This window comes from Eschrichtius robustus, chromosome 16, assembly GCF_028021215.1.
Source record: "Eschrichtius robustus isolate mEscRob2 chromosome 16, mEscRob2.pri, whole genome shotgun sequence".
Classification (NCBI taxonomy): Eukaryota; Metazoa; Chordata; class Mammalia; order Artiodactyla; family Eschrichtiidae; genus Eschrichtius; species Eschrichtius robustus.
The window spans coordinates 14,560,794-14,579,535 of record NC_090839.1 but is presented as its reverse complement, the minus strand read 5'-3'; the positions used below and the strand labels follow the sequence as shown (position 1 = coordinate 14,579,535).

Genomic DNA, 18,742 nt, shown 5'->3' with positions numbered 1-18,742 from the left:
AAATTTGCTAACACCAGACTCAATAGAAACCTAGATTCCAATAAGAAATGTCTAACATATTCTTTTTATATCTGTTGCCATGTTTCCTGGGAACTATCACTAATTATAAGCCAAAAGTCTCTAATTATATGAAAATAAAAAGGATAAAAGGATAGCCATTATGCAAAAGTTAGGCCATTCAAGACATTCTCATTGGCAAGTTTCAGCTGAAAAATCTTAATTTCCTATCAGATTTTAATATTAAAACACATAAGATATTTCCACTGTTTAAGCAAATAATAAGAGTTATCGGTATGATAAGTGGAGAGAGAAGCCAGAAATGCTTATATAGAGGCTTAAAATGTCATCTAAACACTAACATAGTGTGTACAACTTCCTTTTTTTGCTTTTAATAATTAATTCCTTATTTAAATTCACTGTCACACATTTGAGGACAGAATCCAACAGGGTGTTGTAGGTTGATGTGAGTCGCTCCAAAAGATACACTGAAGTCTTAACCCCTGTGTGCAGGAAAAACTCAGTTCTCCTGTGTTTCTCCTTTATCCCACACTACCACCACATTCACACTTGTGACACCAGATGTGTGGGTTTTTTTCCCACACGAAGCAATTCTGTGATACTGGTTGAGTGTCTTATAATTTAATTCATTTCTGACTATACCCACCTGGAGATAGTGTCAGATCCCACAGGGTAAGGGTACAAGTCCCACAAGACTGCCCCTCAACCCCAACTTCAAATCCCAAGTCCAGGTTGTCACCTGTGCTTCTGACAGGTTGGCTATAAATCAGAGGTTCCCATGACCCTCTCCTAGAGTTTGATTAACTTGCTAGAGCAACTCACAGAACTCAGGTGAACAGTTTACTTGCTGTTTACCAGTTTATTATAAAAGGATATGATAAAGGATACAGGTGAACATTTAGATGGAAGACATGCGTAGGGCAACATATGTGGGAAGGGGCATGGAGCTCCTGGGGAAGCCACTCTCCCAGCACCTCCACCTGGAAGCTCTCCAAACCCCATACTGTTGGAGTTTTTATGGAGGCTCTATCATGCAGGCAGGATGTGGAACCAGGAGGACGGAATACCATGGTTAGTCCCCTTAGTACCACCTCTGCAGATGAAGGGATTTGGGTCCGTTACTAGAAGGCTATGGAGACAGAGTTAGAAGACAAAACCCAACCTGTTCAATCTGAGAATTTAAAGCACCATAAATTAGGAAATTATAAGCTACTAAATTATCATAAGAACAGTTGGTTTTGATGTGGAATGAAATAACGTTAGATCCTCAAACCTCATACTGTCACACAACAATGTGGAAAGGAACAGATTAACTTAAACATCATCTCTTTCATTATTTTAAAAGGGAGGCACACGTGGCATAATGTTTGAATTCTTGAACGTTTTCATGGTGCCCAGTGAATGTTACAACACATTTATTAAACACGCTCTATTTCTCTCCTGTGTGAGTTTTCTGATGTGATAATGAGGTTTGATTTATGGCTGAAAGTTTTCTCACATTAATTGTGTTTATACAATTTCACTCCTCTATGCCTATCCACAGAGTTTCAGCATTGTGTAAATTACCTGATTTGTTCCTTTGTTGATCACCGCTTTCTCGGAATTCATTCCTTATGAGTTTTCTGATGTAGCAAGAAGTTTGATTCGTGGCAAAATGTTTTCTCGCATCCGTGACACTCATAGGGTTTCTCCCTGTGTGTATTTTCTGATGTTCAGTGAGAGTCCACAGCCGATGGTAGGCTTCCCCACACTTGTTACATTCCTAGGGTTTCTCTCCCATATGAATTCTCCAATGTACTCTGAAGCCTGACTTATGGCAGGAGGATTTCCCACGTTCAGCACATTCATACGGCTTCTACCCAGTGTGAGTTCGCTGGTGTTCAACAAAGGAGAACTTCTGGTGGAAGGTTTTCCCACATTCATTACACTCGTAGGGTCTCTATCCTGTGTGTGTCCTCTGATGGCAAGTGAGGGCCGACTTCCGGCAGTACGTTCTCCCACACTCGCTACATTCATATGGTCTCCCCCATATAGTTCTCTGATGCTTGATGTGTGAGTTTTTGTTGATGGCGTGTCCACGTCCGTTGCACTCATAAAGATTCCCCTTTGTGTGCACTCTCTTATATTCACTGTGGTTTGACATCACAGCGAATGTTCTACCACAGTTATTAAACACACTGCGTTTCTCTCCAGTGTGAGTTCTGTGATGTATAGTGAGTGTTGACTTATGGCAGAAAAATTTCCCACATTTGTTACATAGGTAAGATTTCTCTCCTCTATGAGTTATCTAATGTGCCATGAGGGCTGCTTTAGTACATAAAATTTTTCCACACTGATTTCATTCGTAGGGTTTCTCTCCTGTGTGAGATCTCTGATGCACATTGAGGGCTGAATGACAGAAGGTTTTCCCACATTCTTTACATTCATTTGGTTTCTCTCCTCTGTGAGTTCACTGATGAACAGCGAGGTAAGATTCTTGTTGAAGGCGTTCCCACATTCTTTGCATGCATTCGTAAGGTTTCTCCCGTGTGTAACCTGAAATGTTCAGTGAGGGCTGACTTCCAAAAAAAAGGTCTTCCCACATTCATGACACTCATAGGATTTCTCCCCTCTGAATTTTCTGATGCATGATGAGGGCCAATTTGTCAGTGAAGGTTTTTCCACATACGCTGCATTCACAGGGTCGCTCTCCAGTATGAATTCTTTGGTGTCTAGTAAGGTTTGTCTTTACACGGAAAGTTTTCCTACAGTCATCACGAACATAGGGTTTCTCCCCTGTATGAATTCTCTGGTGTACAATGAGGGTGGACTTCTTAGAAAAGGCTTTCCTACATTCATTACATTAATTTGGTTTCCTTTCAGAATGTATCCTCCTCTATGTGAAGAGGACTGCCCTCTTGAAGAGGTTTTCCCACATTTGTCATAGCCAAAAGGTTGCTTCAAAGCCTGAATGTTCTGGTGCAGAATAAAATCGTCATTTTGACTTCTGGCTTTCATAACTGGATTATATTTGTATTGTTTCATTCCAGAACGACTTTTCTCTTGCTTAGAAACGAGTTGCGTTTTCCCACATCTACTGTATTCATCAGGAACCTTTTTAAAGTAGCTTTTCTTTGCAACGATTACTTCTGAATTAGTTTTCAAATTGTTTCCACATGGATATCTGTAGGGTGTTTTTCTTGAGGGAACAATATTCACGCCCAGATTAAATGTTTTCCCAAATACAGTAGCTCTCTCTGTAATCAGTGTTTTATTGCAGAAGAATACAATTTGCCTCAAATGTTTGCCTTGGATTTCCTTGTCCTCCTTTAAGGCATCATCAGCTTCTAGGAAGGAGTACCATTAATAATAACATGTGATCCGTGACACACTTGCTATGAAATGAGAGTTCCTTACAAATGCCTTGTTGTGGTGGACTGGCCCAGCTCTTCAGGATTAAGGAAATGTCAAATACAAACATCTCCTACTGATTTGGGGGAAAGAAAAAAAAAAAATAGAAAAAAAGCCAGCCCACCCACACCAGCCTGTTTAACAGGATGAAAGGAAGAGGAAAGTAGCAAAGAATACGAGTACCTCTGACATGGAAAAAGGAAAACAGTCACAAGGAACAGTAAGCACAAAGTATACTGCAAGTGTGTCTGACACAGTATTGAATAAGACAGATGAGACTCAAAGAAGCACTCAGAGACAGTGAGACCAGGAGACAGAGACTTCAGAGAGATGGTCAGAGTTACAAAGAGACACAGAAGGAAGGCGTGAGTCTCAAATTTTGCTAGTGACATGGGAACTTCAGAATTTGCACAAATACAAAGAATAGAAAGAAAGATTGTGGGCTGAGCAGGGCTGGAACTAGGGTGAGGTAGGCGTGACCTCTAGGGCATGTGCACCCCCCCCAAGAGTGAGTGTCTTCTTAAGTTTTGTATCTGAGGCACCTTGGTTGTCTCACCCTAGTCCCCACCCAGTGGGACTGAGCATGGAGAGTGAAACTGATCTCTCAGTTAAAGGATGGAGAGAAACGGGGAATGCAACTAGATTTGCAAATAGATTGTGTAAATCAAGCCAAGATTTATTTCTTTAAGACTGACCTATGAATGTCTGAATATACAACAAGTCTATGTTAAAGGAAGGTGGGGTCAGGTAGGCAAAAGAGAATGCCACAGAACTAAAGTTCAGAGTATGCTAAAAGAGGGTCTGTATACCAGGGATGGATAACTTAGCAGCAAAAATCTTTACAAATTTCGATTAAAGAAGTACATTTAGGACTTCCCTGGTGGTGCAGTGGTTAAGAATCCATCTGCCAATGCAGGGGACACGGGTTCGAGCCCTGGTCCAGGAAGATCCCACATGCCACGGAGCAACTAAGCCTGTGTGTCACAGCTACTGAGCCTGCGCTCTAGAGCCCGCGAGCCAAAACTACTGAGCCCATGTGCCACAACTACTGAAGCCCACGTGCCTAGAGCCTGTGCTCCACAACAAGAGAAGCCACTGCAATGAGAAGCCCGCACGCGGTAACGAAGAGTAGCCCCCGCTCGCCGCAAGTAGAGAAAGCCCGCATGCAGCAACGAAGACCCAACACAGCCAACGATAAATAAACAAGCAAACAAATAAATAAATAAAAATTAAAAAAAAAAAAGAAGTATATTTATTCAGGGACAATGTTTTTAAGTATCTATAGCGTGACAGTCATTTGTCCTCAATTACTTCCCAAGGTCTGGGGCCTATAAAAAGAGATTCCTGAGGAACATTACAAAGATGCCAACTATGATCACTAACCACCACAGAACTCTCATTTCCACTGGTTTCCACCTGCTTAGTTATCACTCACCTGAGTAGTTCTGAATTGAGAATTCCTCTACTGTCCGTGGTTCTTCTCCTTGCTCCAGTCTGAAGATCACATCTGGTTTGCTAACGTTGATACCCTGTTAAAATGATATAGAACTTGGACCAAGCCCTTTGGACTTTGGGGACTTGAAGGATGAAGAAAGACAGCTTCAAAAGCTGTGTGATGAAGATGTCCAGCAACAGGTCATTAGAGCTAGAACATTCAGGGGAAGGGTGGAGGGAGGGCAGTGAGCACACACACGACACTAACATTGCCTAAAAGGGTTTAATCATCTCTCTCCCCTGACACTCAAGGCTAAATAATGAAATTCAACATGTTTTTGCAACACAGAGCAAACACATCTCTTGGCAGTTACACAGGGAAGCTGTACTTACCCACCGAGATGCGGCTGCTGTAGTTCTCTAGCACCACATCCCTCTACAGGAGCCTCTGAGCACGGTCCAGCTGCTGCCACTCCTCCTGGGTGAAGTCCGCAGTCAGGTCCTTGAATGAAACCAATCTCTGCAAGAATACGTTTAATCTGAGGTGAACAGAAGCCCAGTGGATCCCTGTCCACAGTCAGGTCCTTGAATGAAACCAATCTCTGCAAGAATACGTTTAATCTGAGGTGAACAGAAGCCCAGTGGATCCCTGGGGTGCCCCCATCCTCCACTTTGGAGACCACTGTTGTGATCATGGAAATCCATAAAGAGATATTTGTCAGCAAGGACTGTTAAGATTTGTGATCAAATTTGCATTTTGGAAGCAATGCTCCAGAGAATAGGGGTCGGCACACTACAGCCTGTGAGCCTAATCCAACCCACTAAGACCCAAATCCGGCCATGCCCATTTGTTTACACGTATTCTGTACTGCTGTCACACTACAGCAGCTGTGCTGAGTTGATTTGACAGAGACCAGAGGGCCAGCAAAGCCAAAAGTAGTTATTATCTGGTCCTTTACAAAAAATGTCTGCTGTCCCCAACTCTAGAAAAATGGGAAATGGCTTAAAGATCAAATTAGAGGGGAAGAAAACTAGGACGCCATGGTGAGACATGACCACAGGTAGCTCTGGTAGGGGTGGGAAGGAGGGAATCAATCCTACACGATGAGGAGCCAGAGGATTTGGCCACTAATTGGTTGTGCATGGGAGATATAATGTGCAGATTATTTTGTTCCAGATTATTTTGGGAGCATCATATGCTGAGATTAGGAATACAAGACAAAAGCAAAAAAAGAATCGAGCATAGGAAACTGATGCATTGCTGTTTCAGATGCCATGCTCGAGTCTGTGAAGGATACAAGTAGAGATGTCCAGTGGGCAGTTGGATATATGGTTCTGAAGCTCAGAAGAGAGAGTGGTGACCAAAAGCAATATTAGAAGGCATAAATAACAGGGCAGATCTCTATGGACCAATATGGAGTGATTCCCAGGCTATATTGGTAAGTGAGAAAGAGTATCTATAGTATGCTACCTTTTATGTAAGAAAGGGGATGTAAGAAAATACACATGTATCTGCTTATGTGTACAAAAGGAAATACAGAAAGGGTAGACCAGAAACCAAAGAAACTGGTTACCTTCAGGGGACAGGTGGGAATAGTTGGAAAGAATGGGGGCGACAGGAATGGGGTAGAATGGGATGGGGGGAAAGCGACAACTCTCTAAGTGTATCTTTGTCTGTGGCGTCACAGACATTCTCAGAGATGCATTTCAAGGAGGGTGTGGTCAGACTGTCAAATGCAATAAAGAGTTTAGTAAAGCATGAACTGGAAAATACCCACTGGATTTGAAAATATTTACTAGAACAGATTCATGAGTGTGGTGGCAGCAGACACAAGACTGCATCAAGTGAGTTGAAATGACATGAGCAGGTGAGAAACGTGGTTCAAGCAACTCAGAACAATCAGTGAGTGGAGGGCACTTCCCTGGTGGGCCAGTGGGTAAGACTCCATGCTCCCAATGCAGGGGGGCCCGGGTTCAATCCCTGGTCGGGGAACTAGATCCTGGATGCATGCCGTAACTAAGACCCGGTGCAGCCAAAAATAAATAAACAAATGAAAATAAAATCTTTAAAAAAAAAAAAAAGAAAGAGTGGAGATTGCAGGGAATGACATGTATGTGTTTAGAAAGTAATCTCCTTAGCTACGCCTGGTACCCCTTGCCTCCAACTCACAGCCTCACCAATCCTCCAGTGAAGTGTCTTTTCCTGACAAATCTGTACCCTGCCCATCCCCTTCCATTGCAACTCACATCTTTCTTCTGAAAGTTGAACTGAGGCTTTGCTGAGCCACAATAATCAATGGTCTTTGAATATGGTATGATCACCCAGATTCTGCTCACCCTGGAGAGGAAAATTCTGGTCCAGTAACTCTTGAATATGCTCCTTTCAGGAATTCTGTCTCGGTCTTAAAATCCTAGGGAGAGATTTCAGTTCAGAAACATGTTCTTCCAGGTGTGATTTCTGTCCTTGGAGGCTTCTGCTTTTTCCTTCACTGGGACGGTTTTGTTTCCACCTGGGCGTAGCAGCCACTTTTCCATTAGCTGGAATCTGCGCTTGGGGTCCCAAGGTTCAAGTGCCTGGTGAGCTGGACCTTTCCTAAAATCCAATCAAGGCCGCTGAGAAGTGAGACAATACCGCAGGAGGCAGAAAGAGCCCAGAAGCCTCGATTACACCTTGTGACCTAAGGAAAATAGGTCCAATGGTTTGATTATCAAAATACATAGTATAACTGCTTTCTAGGGCACACAGAAGGCAAGTCATCATGCCAGAAAAAACCCAATGGGTGTAGGCAGAGGGGAATGCATATTACAAAGATCATGAGACTGGGAGTAAAATAGACTTCATTTTAAAATCAACTCATTCACCAGAGAATAAATCACTTTAGCTCTCTGTAAATGAGGTTTTAAAATGTGCTCCGACAGGGGGCAGTAATGCCGACTTCACAGCCTGGTTGGGAGGATTGAGGGAGATATCTAAAAATCTTTGTTAACACTGATTGCAAGGGATACGTGTCGAGGGTGTATTATATTCTGGGCTTGCTTTTTACTTCAGAACAACCCTATGGGGCAAATATTATTCCTAGGCTCATTTTACAGATGAGAAAACAGGATGAAATAACACGCCCTGGGATGCAGTGCTGTTCTGTGGCAGCACCTGGTCTGGACACAAACATCATGCTCTTAAAACCTCATGCAGCGCTGCAGACATCACCCCCCAGCGCCAGCCCCCTGAAATCTTTTCCAGTCATATCTACACCCTGGCCATTCTCTTCAACTGAAGCTCACATCTTTCTTCTAATAAATGCTTAGTATAAAATAACTAATATAATGATTACCATATTTGTTTCTATAAATACTCCTTCCTTTCCCTAACGTCCTCCAGTATTCTTCAACCCAGCCCAGCAGGCTGCAGATCCAAGCGCCTCAGCGGAACTTTGGGGATCAGATTTTAGCCATTTGGATGTACAAACCTTGCACCTTCACAGAGCACCTTCTTCAGGCAATGAATGGCTGCAGGGAGCGCCCGCCATGAGACCTGCAGGTCAGGAGCCCGGCCCTCGTTCCCCTTCTCCGGGACCATGGGAAACCCGGCTCCGGGCCTCCCTGGAGAGTGATGCGGGGAGAGCGCGCACCCACTCTCCGCGGACCGAGGCCAGCTCCGCCCAGCCACTTCCCCTCCAGCCCCTGAGGGCTCGAAGCTCCCCGCCAGTCATTTAACTTGTGGGTGCACCCGCTTCGCTCCCAGTTCACCAGGCCCAGGTGACCACGGAACGGCGCGCCCCGGCGGCTGCAGGACCCTCCGCGGGAAAAGCCTAAAGAAGAACATGTAAACGCGCCCACGTAGAGAGCCGAGGCCCCACATGCGCAGAAGAGGCCGCCGGGCCGTCCTTCCCAGGTTTTCCAAGGGGCGGTCGACGCTTTTCCGGACTACATTCCCCATAAGGCACCGCGGCCACCGCCCACAACGGAGGGCTCCTTAGAGGAGCCTCTGTTGTCCTTACTCAGCTTGGTTGATTGCTAGGAACCATTAATACAAAAAGAAAAGGTGCATATGAATTTCACCGAAGACTATAGATGAGAAGCGAAGATTACAGACTATGAAGTGTCCACCAAAGTGCTAATGATTCCCAAATCCTTATCTTTCTCCTAAACTTCTCTTAGGAACACCAGAGGTGTATAGTCCCTTATTCTTCCTACTGTTTTTCCCACTCAGCATCAGAACACACACTGGGGAGTATACCCAATGAGCATTTTAAATGTGAGAAAGCCTTCTATAGTATATATCCAGCATCTCATAGGGGAGCAAGCAGAAGAATGTAACCAACACAGCAAAGCTTTCACCTATTTTGGTGACTCCATATAAATATTTTGAATGTATGAAAACGTAGAATTCAAACATTCTCTAATCCAAGAATTCATGCTGAAAGGAAATCTATCAGTGGGGAGCATTGCATGGCTTGCCCAGCTTATGGCTTGGAAAGAGCAGGACTGGAGTATTGGGTGACAGCAAGAATATCCAAGGAAAAGACGTGTAACAGGGAGCTCAGCTCGGTGCTCTGTGATGACCTAGATGGGTGGGACTGGGGGGGAGAGAGGTCCAAGAGGGAGGGGATATATGTATACATATAGCTGATTCACTTCACTGTACAGCAGAAACTAACACAACATTATAAAGCAATTATACTCCAATAAAAAAAGACGATGTGAAGACACAGAGGGAATGAAACCTACAAGCCAAGGAACGCCCGAGGCTACAAGAAGCTAGGAGAAGGGCTTGGCGAATCTCCTTCACTTCCCTCAGGAGGAATCAACCCTGCCGACAAGTTGATTTCAGACTTCTAGCCTCCGGAACTGTGAGACAATAAATTTCTGTTGTTCAAGCCACCCAGTTTGCGGTACCTTGTTACTGCAGACCTAGCTAACTAACACAGAAGGCAAGATGGCAGAAGGAATGATTTGAGGACAGGCAGAAGTTACTGCAGCACTATGGAAATTTTTTTAAAAGGAAAATACTTAACATCAAAGATAAAATTTACCTATGAGCCTGTACCTAAAAGTGATGATTTATGTAATATTTTTATTCTCTTTTCTTCAGAGCTTATCTCAGTGACGATCTGTGTGTATTCTATTCTTTCTGCCTTTACACACACACACACACACACACACACACACACACGCATACATTTGAAATTCAAATTCAACTAGTAAGCTAAGAATACCCTCATAGTCCTCTTCCTAAAAAAAAAAAAAAAAAAACCATTTATGGCAGTGGGCAAAAATTGTGAAGATCTTTGTGTTTGTATTAGTTTTCTATGACTGTGTAACTAAGTGTTAAGGACCTGGGTCCTTGAAGTCTAATCAGTAGACATTGATAAGAGGCCACAGTGGAAATTGCATTGTCAGTATCTGCTTTCTGGTCTGCCTCTTCCCCATCCTCCCTCCAGCCATTTCCCCTCCTCTCCCATCCCTTTCCCATTGCTCCCCTCCCCTCCTGCTAGACTATTCAGACTGATTCATCACCTCTGAGGACCAGTCCCTGAGCTCCGTGCTAACAAGATCGAGCCATGGAGTTGGGGACCTGGGAAGCTATAGAACTCAGACCCCATCCCCCTGTCACTTTCCCTGTTGCCCCCCTTATTCTTGCAATAATTTCCCCTCTGTTTTTTAAACCATTCATTCAACAGATGTTTATTGGAGCACCACCTATATGCTGGAATCAGCCTGAGATTCACTATCTCTGCCATAGATTCAATGCTGGGATTTCTACCCTTGCAAGACCCACTTATGTCGTATTGTCCAAATAACTGAGAAGAGAGATATCCATACACATCACAAAGAAAATATAAAGTCATAATTAATTTTATTCTAATAGAGCTATCAGGAGGATTGTAGGATGGCGTCATGTTCCCCTAAGAGATGTTGAAGTTTTAACCCCCAGTACCTGTCGATGTGGCCTTATTTGGAAATAGGGTCTTTTCATGATCAAGTTAACATGTGGTCATTAGTGTGGACCTTAATCTGATATGACTGTGTCTTTACTAAAAAAAAGGGGGGGGGGAGGAAGCAACATGCAGAATTTGGACACAGAGACAGACACGTACAGTATTATCATGGGCCAGCAGCTGTTGACTATAGGTGAACTTTGCTGCCCTGGCAGAAGGGTCCTGCTGCTGTGAACCCGGGTGGACTCTTCTGTGGTGGATATCTATTGTTGTTAGTTTTTTTACTTTTGTTTTTGTTTGGTCCTCTGACATCCATACTGCCTTTTTCTGATAACAAGCACTTCAACTTTCCTTTGAGGAACCACCCTATTCCCATTAAGGTCTGCCATATACACTCACATAGGCTATGCACTGCACAACTTCAGAGGATCCATCCATTTAAACTGCTGCGTGGTGCCCACTGGAATGGTGCAGTACCCAAACTATACAACAGTCAATGGCAGCTATTGAATGACAGTCCAATGAATTGCCCATCCTTCTCCTGGCCTAGGTGGGGTTGATTCATTCTGATATAGATGCCATGAAGCCACTGCCCATTAATTCCTGCTGTGTGGATCCCTGGGGTTATCCTAGTTATGGTTCTTTCCAACTCCAATCAATTCCTTTTTAATTTAATTAGCCAGAGATACTTTCTGTTGCCAACAAAGAACTCCCAACAAGTCACAATCTACACCTCACACTGGTAGCCAGATCTCAGCAAAGGGTGTTGAGTATTAAGATTAAAGTCAGTTTTTATTCATTATCTATTCATTTGTTCATATAATAAATAATTGTGGCAACCTCTTAGATTTGTATATTTATTAAACTGGGAAACTGTTTTACTAAATATACAAATCTACGCTGTCTGCAATGTTAATGGTGATCCCTAGGGTTGTGCAGTGCACAACGTGTGCACCTCTACCGAACAGCCCTGGACACCACTCTCTCCTCCAATAGCCATGTTTCCCCAAATGCATGGAGACCCCTTCACCTCAGCAGGGGCAAGAGGGTGGGCCTTGCCCTGATGTGCCAGGATCCCCTCCCTGCCTGGACATCACATTTCCTGGTTCCTCCCAAGAGCCCAGTCTGTGCTGGGAACAGTCTTTGATGACACTGTAGTAAACAGGGGTGGCCTCCTGGGGCGGAAGCTGGGGCACGGCCAGCCGGCACTGAAATAGTCCATGGAAGGCCTCCCGGCAGCGCTGGGACTTGAGGGCATAGATGATGCAGTTGACTGCGCTGTTCACATAGATGCAAAAGAGGCAGAAGAGAAGGAAGCCGAGGTTGAGGTAAGGCAGGCTCAGGAAGGATTTCACCACCACCAGGGTGGGATAGGGCAACCACAGCAGAGCAAAAAGGACCACCACCACATCCAGCATCTTGGTGACCTGCAGGGTAAGACAGGAAAAAAGAAAGGCATGGGTGCCAAGGGAGAACCCTGGGTTCTGGGTCTCTCTGTGAGCTTGTGGGAGGAGTAACCCCAAAGAGTATCCGGGCCTTGCCAAGCTGTGCCCTCATGCATGCTCTCCCTTCAACTCCATCCCCACCTAGAAAACCACTAGACAGTCTTCCCTGCCCTGCTCAAGTTTTTGGAAACCTCCCAGCTGCAATCTACCTCCAAAGCCCTTGGCTGGGCTACCACAGACTGTAAGCAAATTCATTCATCCGCTGAGCCTCAGTTCCTTCTTCTATAAGATGGAGACACGGTGCTACCTTCATCATAGGTGGACGTGAGGAGTGAAGGAGTTAATGCCAGTAAAGAATGTAGAACAGTGCCAGGCCTGTAGTAGATGCTTATGTGGGTTTACTGTGGGTTTACTGCTGCTGCTGCTACTACTACTAACATAACCTCTACTACTATTACTATTGCAGTTGCATGAGGTTCAGAGCTGGGTTAGAATCCTGGCTCCACCACGAACCAGCTGTTTGGCCTTAGACATGTCCCTCTCTCCCCAGCATTCCCAGCCACACGCTCCCTTCCGGCTCTTTCACTCACCCTGCTCCCTCCCTCCTGATGCTCCTTCCTGCCTTTGCCCTTGACAGCCTGTAATGCCTCTCCCTGCTCCCTCTTCTTCACTTCCTAACTCTTCAGATCTCGGCCAGCACTTCCCTGACAGCATAGACTAAATAAAGCCTCCTAGAGGTGGTACACGCTGGAAGGTGTTTCAAAAGATGCACAGTTTCTAAATTCCGGAATGAAGTCACCACAAGGGGACATCTGTCAGTGGAGCCGGACATCCTTAATACCTGGGAGGACAGCAGCTCACAGGTGCTCCTACCCCCGGGGTCCTCAGTGACCCCTTCAGAGACCAAAACGTGGGTGGCAAGAGTTCACTTACTAGAGCTTAAATTGCCCAAATAGTTCTGGCACTGGTTCTGTCCAGAAAACCCTGGAGACATTCAATCAGCTCTGGGGAATACAGGAGAGACAACTTTCTCATCAAGGAAGAAGCTAGCCTGGAATGTTCCAGCTTATGATCATGTCTCAGAGTCCATGAGTTTAGTTCCTTTCCTAAGAGGCTTGGTTCTGGCTAAGGCAATAAACTCCTGTGCTATAATATTCTCCAGGAAGCGTGAAATCGCAGGAATTCCCTAGTAGGTCTTGACTCCTGATTTTACCAAATTCAGATCCTGTTCCATTCCATTTTAGGTTCGTTTGGGTGATAAATGCTGGATGGCAGTGTGTGGGCTCTGGACCTAGGTTGCCTGGGTTCAAATCTTGGTTCTGTCACTTACCAGCTCTGTAACCTTGGGCAGCCTCTCTGTGACTCAGTTTCCTCATGTGTCAAACTGAGATGATAACAGTTCATACATCATAGGGTTGTTATAAAAATTCAAAATGTAAATTTGTATAAGCACTAAGTCCAGTGCCCCGCACATAGCAAATACCCAACAAATGTAATTGCTGTTGTTGTTGTTATTATTATTCTCCACCTTGCACTGGGCTTTCTGATTTCCTTTAATGCCTCTTCCCTGTTGGAATTCTACATTGCATTCTGCAAGGACTCTCGTAGGCATGAAAGGAACACTTTGTCCATAGACACAGCCCACCCAGTATGAAAAAAGACATTAATGCCCCAACAAAACAACAATAATAGGTACCATATGTTGAATACTTACTATATGCCAGATTTATAATATTTACTACCATCCGTTGAGGTAGATGAGCACTATAATTGTTCTCATTTTACAGAGGAGGAAATCAAGTCTCAGCAAGGTGAAGTGACTTACCCAAAGCCACACAGCAAGACGTTAGCAAAGCTAGGAGCCAGAACCCAGGTCTGGAATACTCTTTTCACCACCAGAAGTTTCACCTAAAGCATACAAGCAGGAGTTTGACCCCAGTCCTTCCAGGTTGAACCTGAGAGTGGTAAACAGTAGTAAATAAGCCATTGGGAGGGCAGGAGGTGCATTTGTCTGGCACCTAAAGTTAATATTTCAAACCTGCTCAGCCTGTGCCCTGCCCCCTTCCCTCTAATAGTTGCTTTGACCTAAAGTGGCTGCAAGCAGGATGGACCAAAGGGGCTTTTGAGGGCAGCTGGAAGAGCCCCCAACAGTGTGCCCACTGGAGAGGCAGGGACATGGCGCATGTGGTCCTTGCCTGGCTCAGGAGTGACTCAGCCAGGACAAGGTGTCCTCCCGCCTCCCCTGTGAGCTGTGGGTGGGGGTGGAAGGCTGAAGATAAAGACCAGTTGGGCCCAGAGAGCGCTCCTCCCACCTGCATTCCTAGAAAACCCTTGGGAGGCTGCACTGCTGGAATGGGGGTGGAGGAAACGAGGAGCCTGGACACATGCGTTCCTGCACCCAGTTCCCTTACTGTGTCGCCTCTGTTGCTCCCTTGTCCCCTCTAAGCCTGTTTCCTTGTCCATAAAAATAGGTATGAAACCTCCCAAATAGGGGTACTATCAGGAAGCATCAGAGAATCAGGCACACAGTAAGTGCTCAATAAATGCTGAATTTCTCTCGATCTCCCCAGAACCCATCCTCTTGGGCTTTCAGACTGTCCCGGTCCATTGGGGCAGTTTTAGCGCCAGATGGCGTAGTATAGTCTTGGGAAAGTCACTTCACCTCTCTGAGCCTCACTTTCCCCATCAGTAGAAGAAAGAGAATAACAGCTACGGTGTAGGGACTCGCTGAGGAAGTTTAATAACAAACCGAGATGAATTTAGCGTTTAGTTTGTGACATTGACTCTAAGTGAATCATGCCATTTCTGTGCCATTACCTCATACAACAGGAGAGGCAACGGAGGCTCAGAAACGCTCAGAAGTGATGTCGCCAAAAAACAAGCCGAGTAAGTGGCACCACCTGGACTTGAACTTGAGCTTGACTCTAGGAGGGCCCAAGCTTCCATCCACCAATCTGCTGCTGGCTCAGTACTGGGGTCCGAATGAGGAGGGACGTCCCTACCTGTTTTCGGGAGTTGAGGTCACCCCTCCTGCCGCGGGAGGAGAAGTGCCCTTGGCCAGCGGGGCCGCCCTAGTGCACAGAGCCCGATCGTCCCCAGTCACCAGGAGGCAGCGGCCCCGCGAGGAGGACGCGTGCTATGAGTGCATAGGACACAGTGGCCAGGCCCAGGGGCAGCGCGTAAAAGAGTGCAAAGTCCAGGAAGTAGACGGGCGGGTAGAGAGCGTGACACGCGGTAGCCGCCCTGCTCCTGTACGCCGTCGGCTCACACGGTCTCGCGTGTGTCCACCAGGAAGAGCCAGAGCGCGTAGGCGCCGGTGCCCAGCCACACCAGCGCTGCAGTGCGCTTGGTCCATGCTGCAGTGGACAGAGCCTGGGCGCTCAGAGGACGGCAGGTGGCGAGGTAGCGCTCCACCTTGGACGCGTCGATGCCCACGTACTGCAGGTAGGTTATGCCCAGGCAGCCTGCGTGGCCGAAGACCCAAACCCGAGCGGATGCCGCCTCGGCCACGGTGGGCACTTCAGCAGCCAGGAGCACCAGCAGGTCTGCGGTGGCCAGACTCACCAGGTAACAGTTGGTGGGTGTGACCATGTGGCGGCTCCGGACCACCACCAGGACCACTATGGCGTTGAATATTTATTTGTTATCTTTCTTATCCCAACAGAAGCAGGCTACATAAGAATCACAGCTGCATACCCAATACCCAGACAAGTGCCTTGTATATGAGAGGAACTCAATAAATATTTGTTAAATGAACTTATTAAATAAAGGCTCAGAACAGTTAAAGAAGAAAACTTGCCCAGTGTCACACCACCAGGAAGTGGCAAAACTGTGATTTAAACACAGGCACTCTGATGCTACAGCCCAAGCTTATAACCATTATGCAATAACATTATAGTTAACTTTGATGCAGAGGAGAAATAAATAAAATTTGGGATGGTGTCCAATAAGAAAATAAGACACAAAAGAGATTAATTTTACTCTAGTTATTGGGGTTAGAGTACGGCAGCATCAGCTGGAAAAATAAGACTGGGTTTGCAGAGCAAGTCTGACCTAGAAGATTAACTTTAATTTAAGGCCAGGAAGAAACCTTCTCTTAACATAAAGTTGGGGAGCTGTCCAAGGCCTCTGGTGCTGAATTCCAGGTTGGAGTTGGATGGTGTCACCTCATGGTTTTCATGTTTGAGGTCCCAGGGCATGCGCCCTGGCTACTCATATGTTCCTTCACTATCCCACCCTCACTGGGGAAGACTCTTGACTTAATCACATCCACAAAACCCCTTTGGCCATGTCAGGTGACATATTCACAGGTTCTGGGGATTAGGGTATGGACTGCTTTGGGGGGCCTTATTCTGTCTACCACATGCGTGGTACGAGGGAGCTGGCCTTAGGAGGCAAAGCTGATGTGCTTCCTGGGGCCTGATGTGATTCTCTCAAACATACTGGCTGTTTAAGTTGAAACTCTTGTCTGGGGGTGTATTTCTTTTCTTCCCTTTTTTATTGCAACATCTTTACTGGAGTATGATTGCTCTACAATGGTGTGTTAGCTTCTGCTGTATAACAAAGTGAATCAGCCATACGTATACACATATCTCCATATCCCCTCCCTCATGCATCTCCCTCCCACTCTCCCTAGGGGATGTATTTCTTAGTGCTTTGTATCTTTCCCTTTGGCCACAAACTTGGCCTGATGCAGGCTGCTTCCAGTGCCTGACTATTCCCTTCTGCAAGCCCAAAATCTTCAGGAAGGAGCCGAGACCAGAGAGAGCACAATTCTACCTCCAGATATCTGGCCGTTCAACTAATTGTTACTGAGCCCTGGCTCAGGTTCTGCTTTAGATGCTAGGAAAACTGTGGAGGACCAGACAGCATGGAGTTGACATGTTTGTGGGGATGACATGAAACACACCAGCAAGTAAACAGAAAAAAGAGGCAGCTAAACATACAAATGCATATGGAATGAAGGATATTGATAAGGGTATGTATAAAGATGGTAAAACAACTTAATATGATAGATCAGTGGTCAGCAAACATTTTATTTAAAGAGCCAGATAGTAAATATTTCAGATTTTCTAGGCCACGTCTCAACTACTCAAATTTCCCATCAGAGCAAAAGAAGTCAGAGACAATACTTAAACTAATGAGTGTGGCAATGGTCCAATAAAACTCTATTCACGGAAACAGGCCCTATTTGGCCCACAAATTGGAGCTTGCTGACTCTGGTGATAGAGTAGAACTAGGTGGGATGGGACAGTTTTAGGTAGAATAGTCAGGGAAGGCTTCTCTGAGGAGGTGACATTTGAGCTAATGCCCAAATGATGCAAAGAAGCCGGCCATGCCGAGACTTGAAGGAAGAGTGTTCCAGGATGTGGGAATAGCAAGGGCATTGCCCCGAGGTGCAAACCAGCCTGTGAGGAGCTTAAGTCCATGTGGCCAGGGCACAGCGAGGGAGGAAGAGGCTGGCTCAGTCAAGGTTTTGTGACCCAGGAAAGAGCTCTCAAAGGGACAACTACAGAGAGTTGTTTTTTTTTTTTTTCTTTTGGCCTTACAGCATGCAGGATCTTAGTTCCCTGACCAGGGACTGAACCTGTGCCCCTTGCAGTGGAAGCACGGGGTCTTAACCACTGGACCGCCAGGGAATTCCCTAAAGAGAATTTAATGAAGGCATAGAGGTGGGGACTTGGTTAAGGGAATGATAGTGACACCCCCAGAGACCTGTACCTGGTAGATGGAAGCTGTGCCTCTCTGGAACGCAGGGGGAACCGTAGCAGTGGGAGCGAGGTCACCCAGAGCGTGGAACGTGGCCTTTGCCAAGTAAGCGCCCAGAAGGGATAAACAGCCTGACCTCTCTCTCCCTTCCCACTTTAAATCACCTGCCGGTGCCTCCCATTGGCTGAGCCCAACCAGGAGTCAGAGTTCAAGGGAACCAGGGTGATAGAACCACAAATGTCAGACTCCTGGGAAAGAGAGCAGGTGAGAGAAAGGCAGAGAATGACCTGGAGGGAAAAACAGGGAATACCAAGCCCACAGGGTAAGGAGTTGTGATTTTATTGTAACTTCCATAGGGATGGAGTTGCCATAAAATACGGATTACCCATCAATTTGAATTTCAGATAAACAACAAATATGGGTTTCGTATAAGTAGCCTCGGGACGTACTTATACCAAACCCATATTCGTTGTTTATCTGAAATTCAAATTGAGCCAGGTGTCCTGTATTTTTATTTGCTAAACCTGGCAACCCTAGATGGGAAACCCCTGAAGGAATTTGAAGCAAAGGAATAACAATCTAATTTAGAATTTAATAAATACATTTATTTATAAAATCAAGAAAATTTTAATGACTATAAATAAGTTCAGAAGATTCAGAGACATATAAATAAGTTCCAGGGGCATTTAGACACAGTCAGGGTGCAAAGTCTCCATCTACCAGGTACAGCAGCCGATGCAGATGGGAGCCTGGACAGACACCTGGCACCGGCCGGAGGAACCTTGTCTTCACTTTGCATCGTCCTTT

At 45.6% G+C, this 18,742-nt stretch overlaps 1 protein-coding gene, 1 long non-coding RNA gene and 1 pseudogene across 2 annotated transcripts; all 3 read right to left on the bottom strand.

Moving 5' to 3' along the window:
- Positions 1 to 914: 914 nt before the first annotated feature.
- ZNF334 (zinc finger protein 334) lies at positions 915 to 2,860 on the bottom strand (the record flags this gene model as incomplete). The annotated part of the gene is given in 4 exon segments (XM_068524714.1): positions 915 to 2,540; positions 2,542 to 2,588; positions 2,590 to 2,629; positions 2,631 to 2,860. Coding segments are annotated over 4 exon segments (1,320 nt in total), but the record flags the coding sequence as incomplete, so codon positions are not given.
- A 2,413-nt stretch (positions 2,861 to 5,273) lies between these two features.
- Positions 5,274 to 8,658, bottom strand: LOC137749679 (uncharacterized). Its single transcript, XR_011070253.1, has 3 exons — positions 8,310 to 8,658; positions 7,180 to 7,520; positions 5,274 to 5,362 (listed from the first exon to the last, which is right to left on the bottom strand). It is a non-coding gene; the product is annotated as an uncharacterized lncRNA (long non-coding RNA).
- A 3,154-nt stretch (positions 8,659 to 11,812) lies between these two features.
- LOC137750318 (thyrotropin-releasing hormone receptor-like) lies at positions 11,813 to 18,734 on the bottom strand (annotated as a pseudogene).
- Between the last annotated feature and the right edge of the window lie 8 nt (positions 18,735 to 18,742).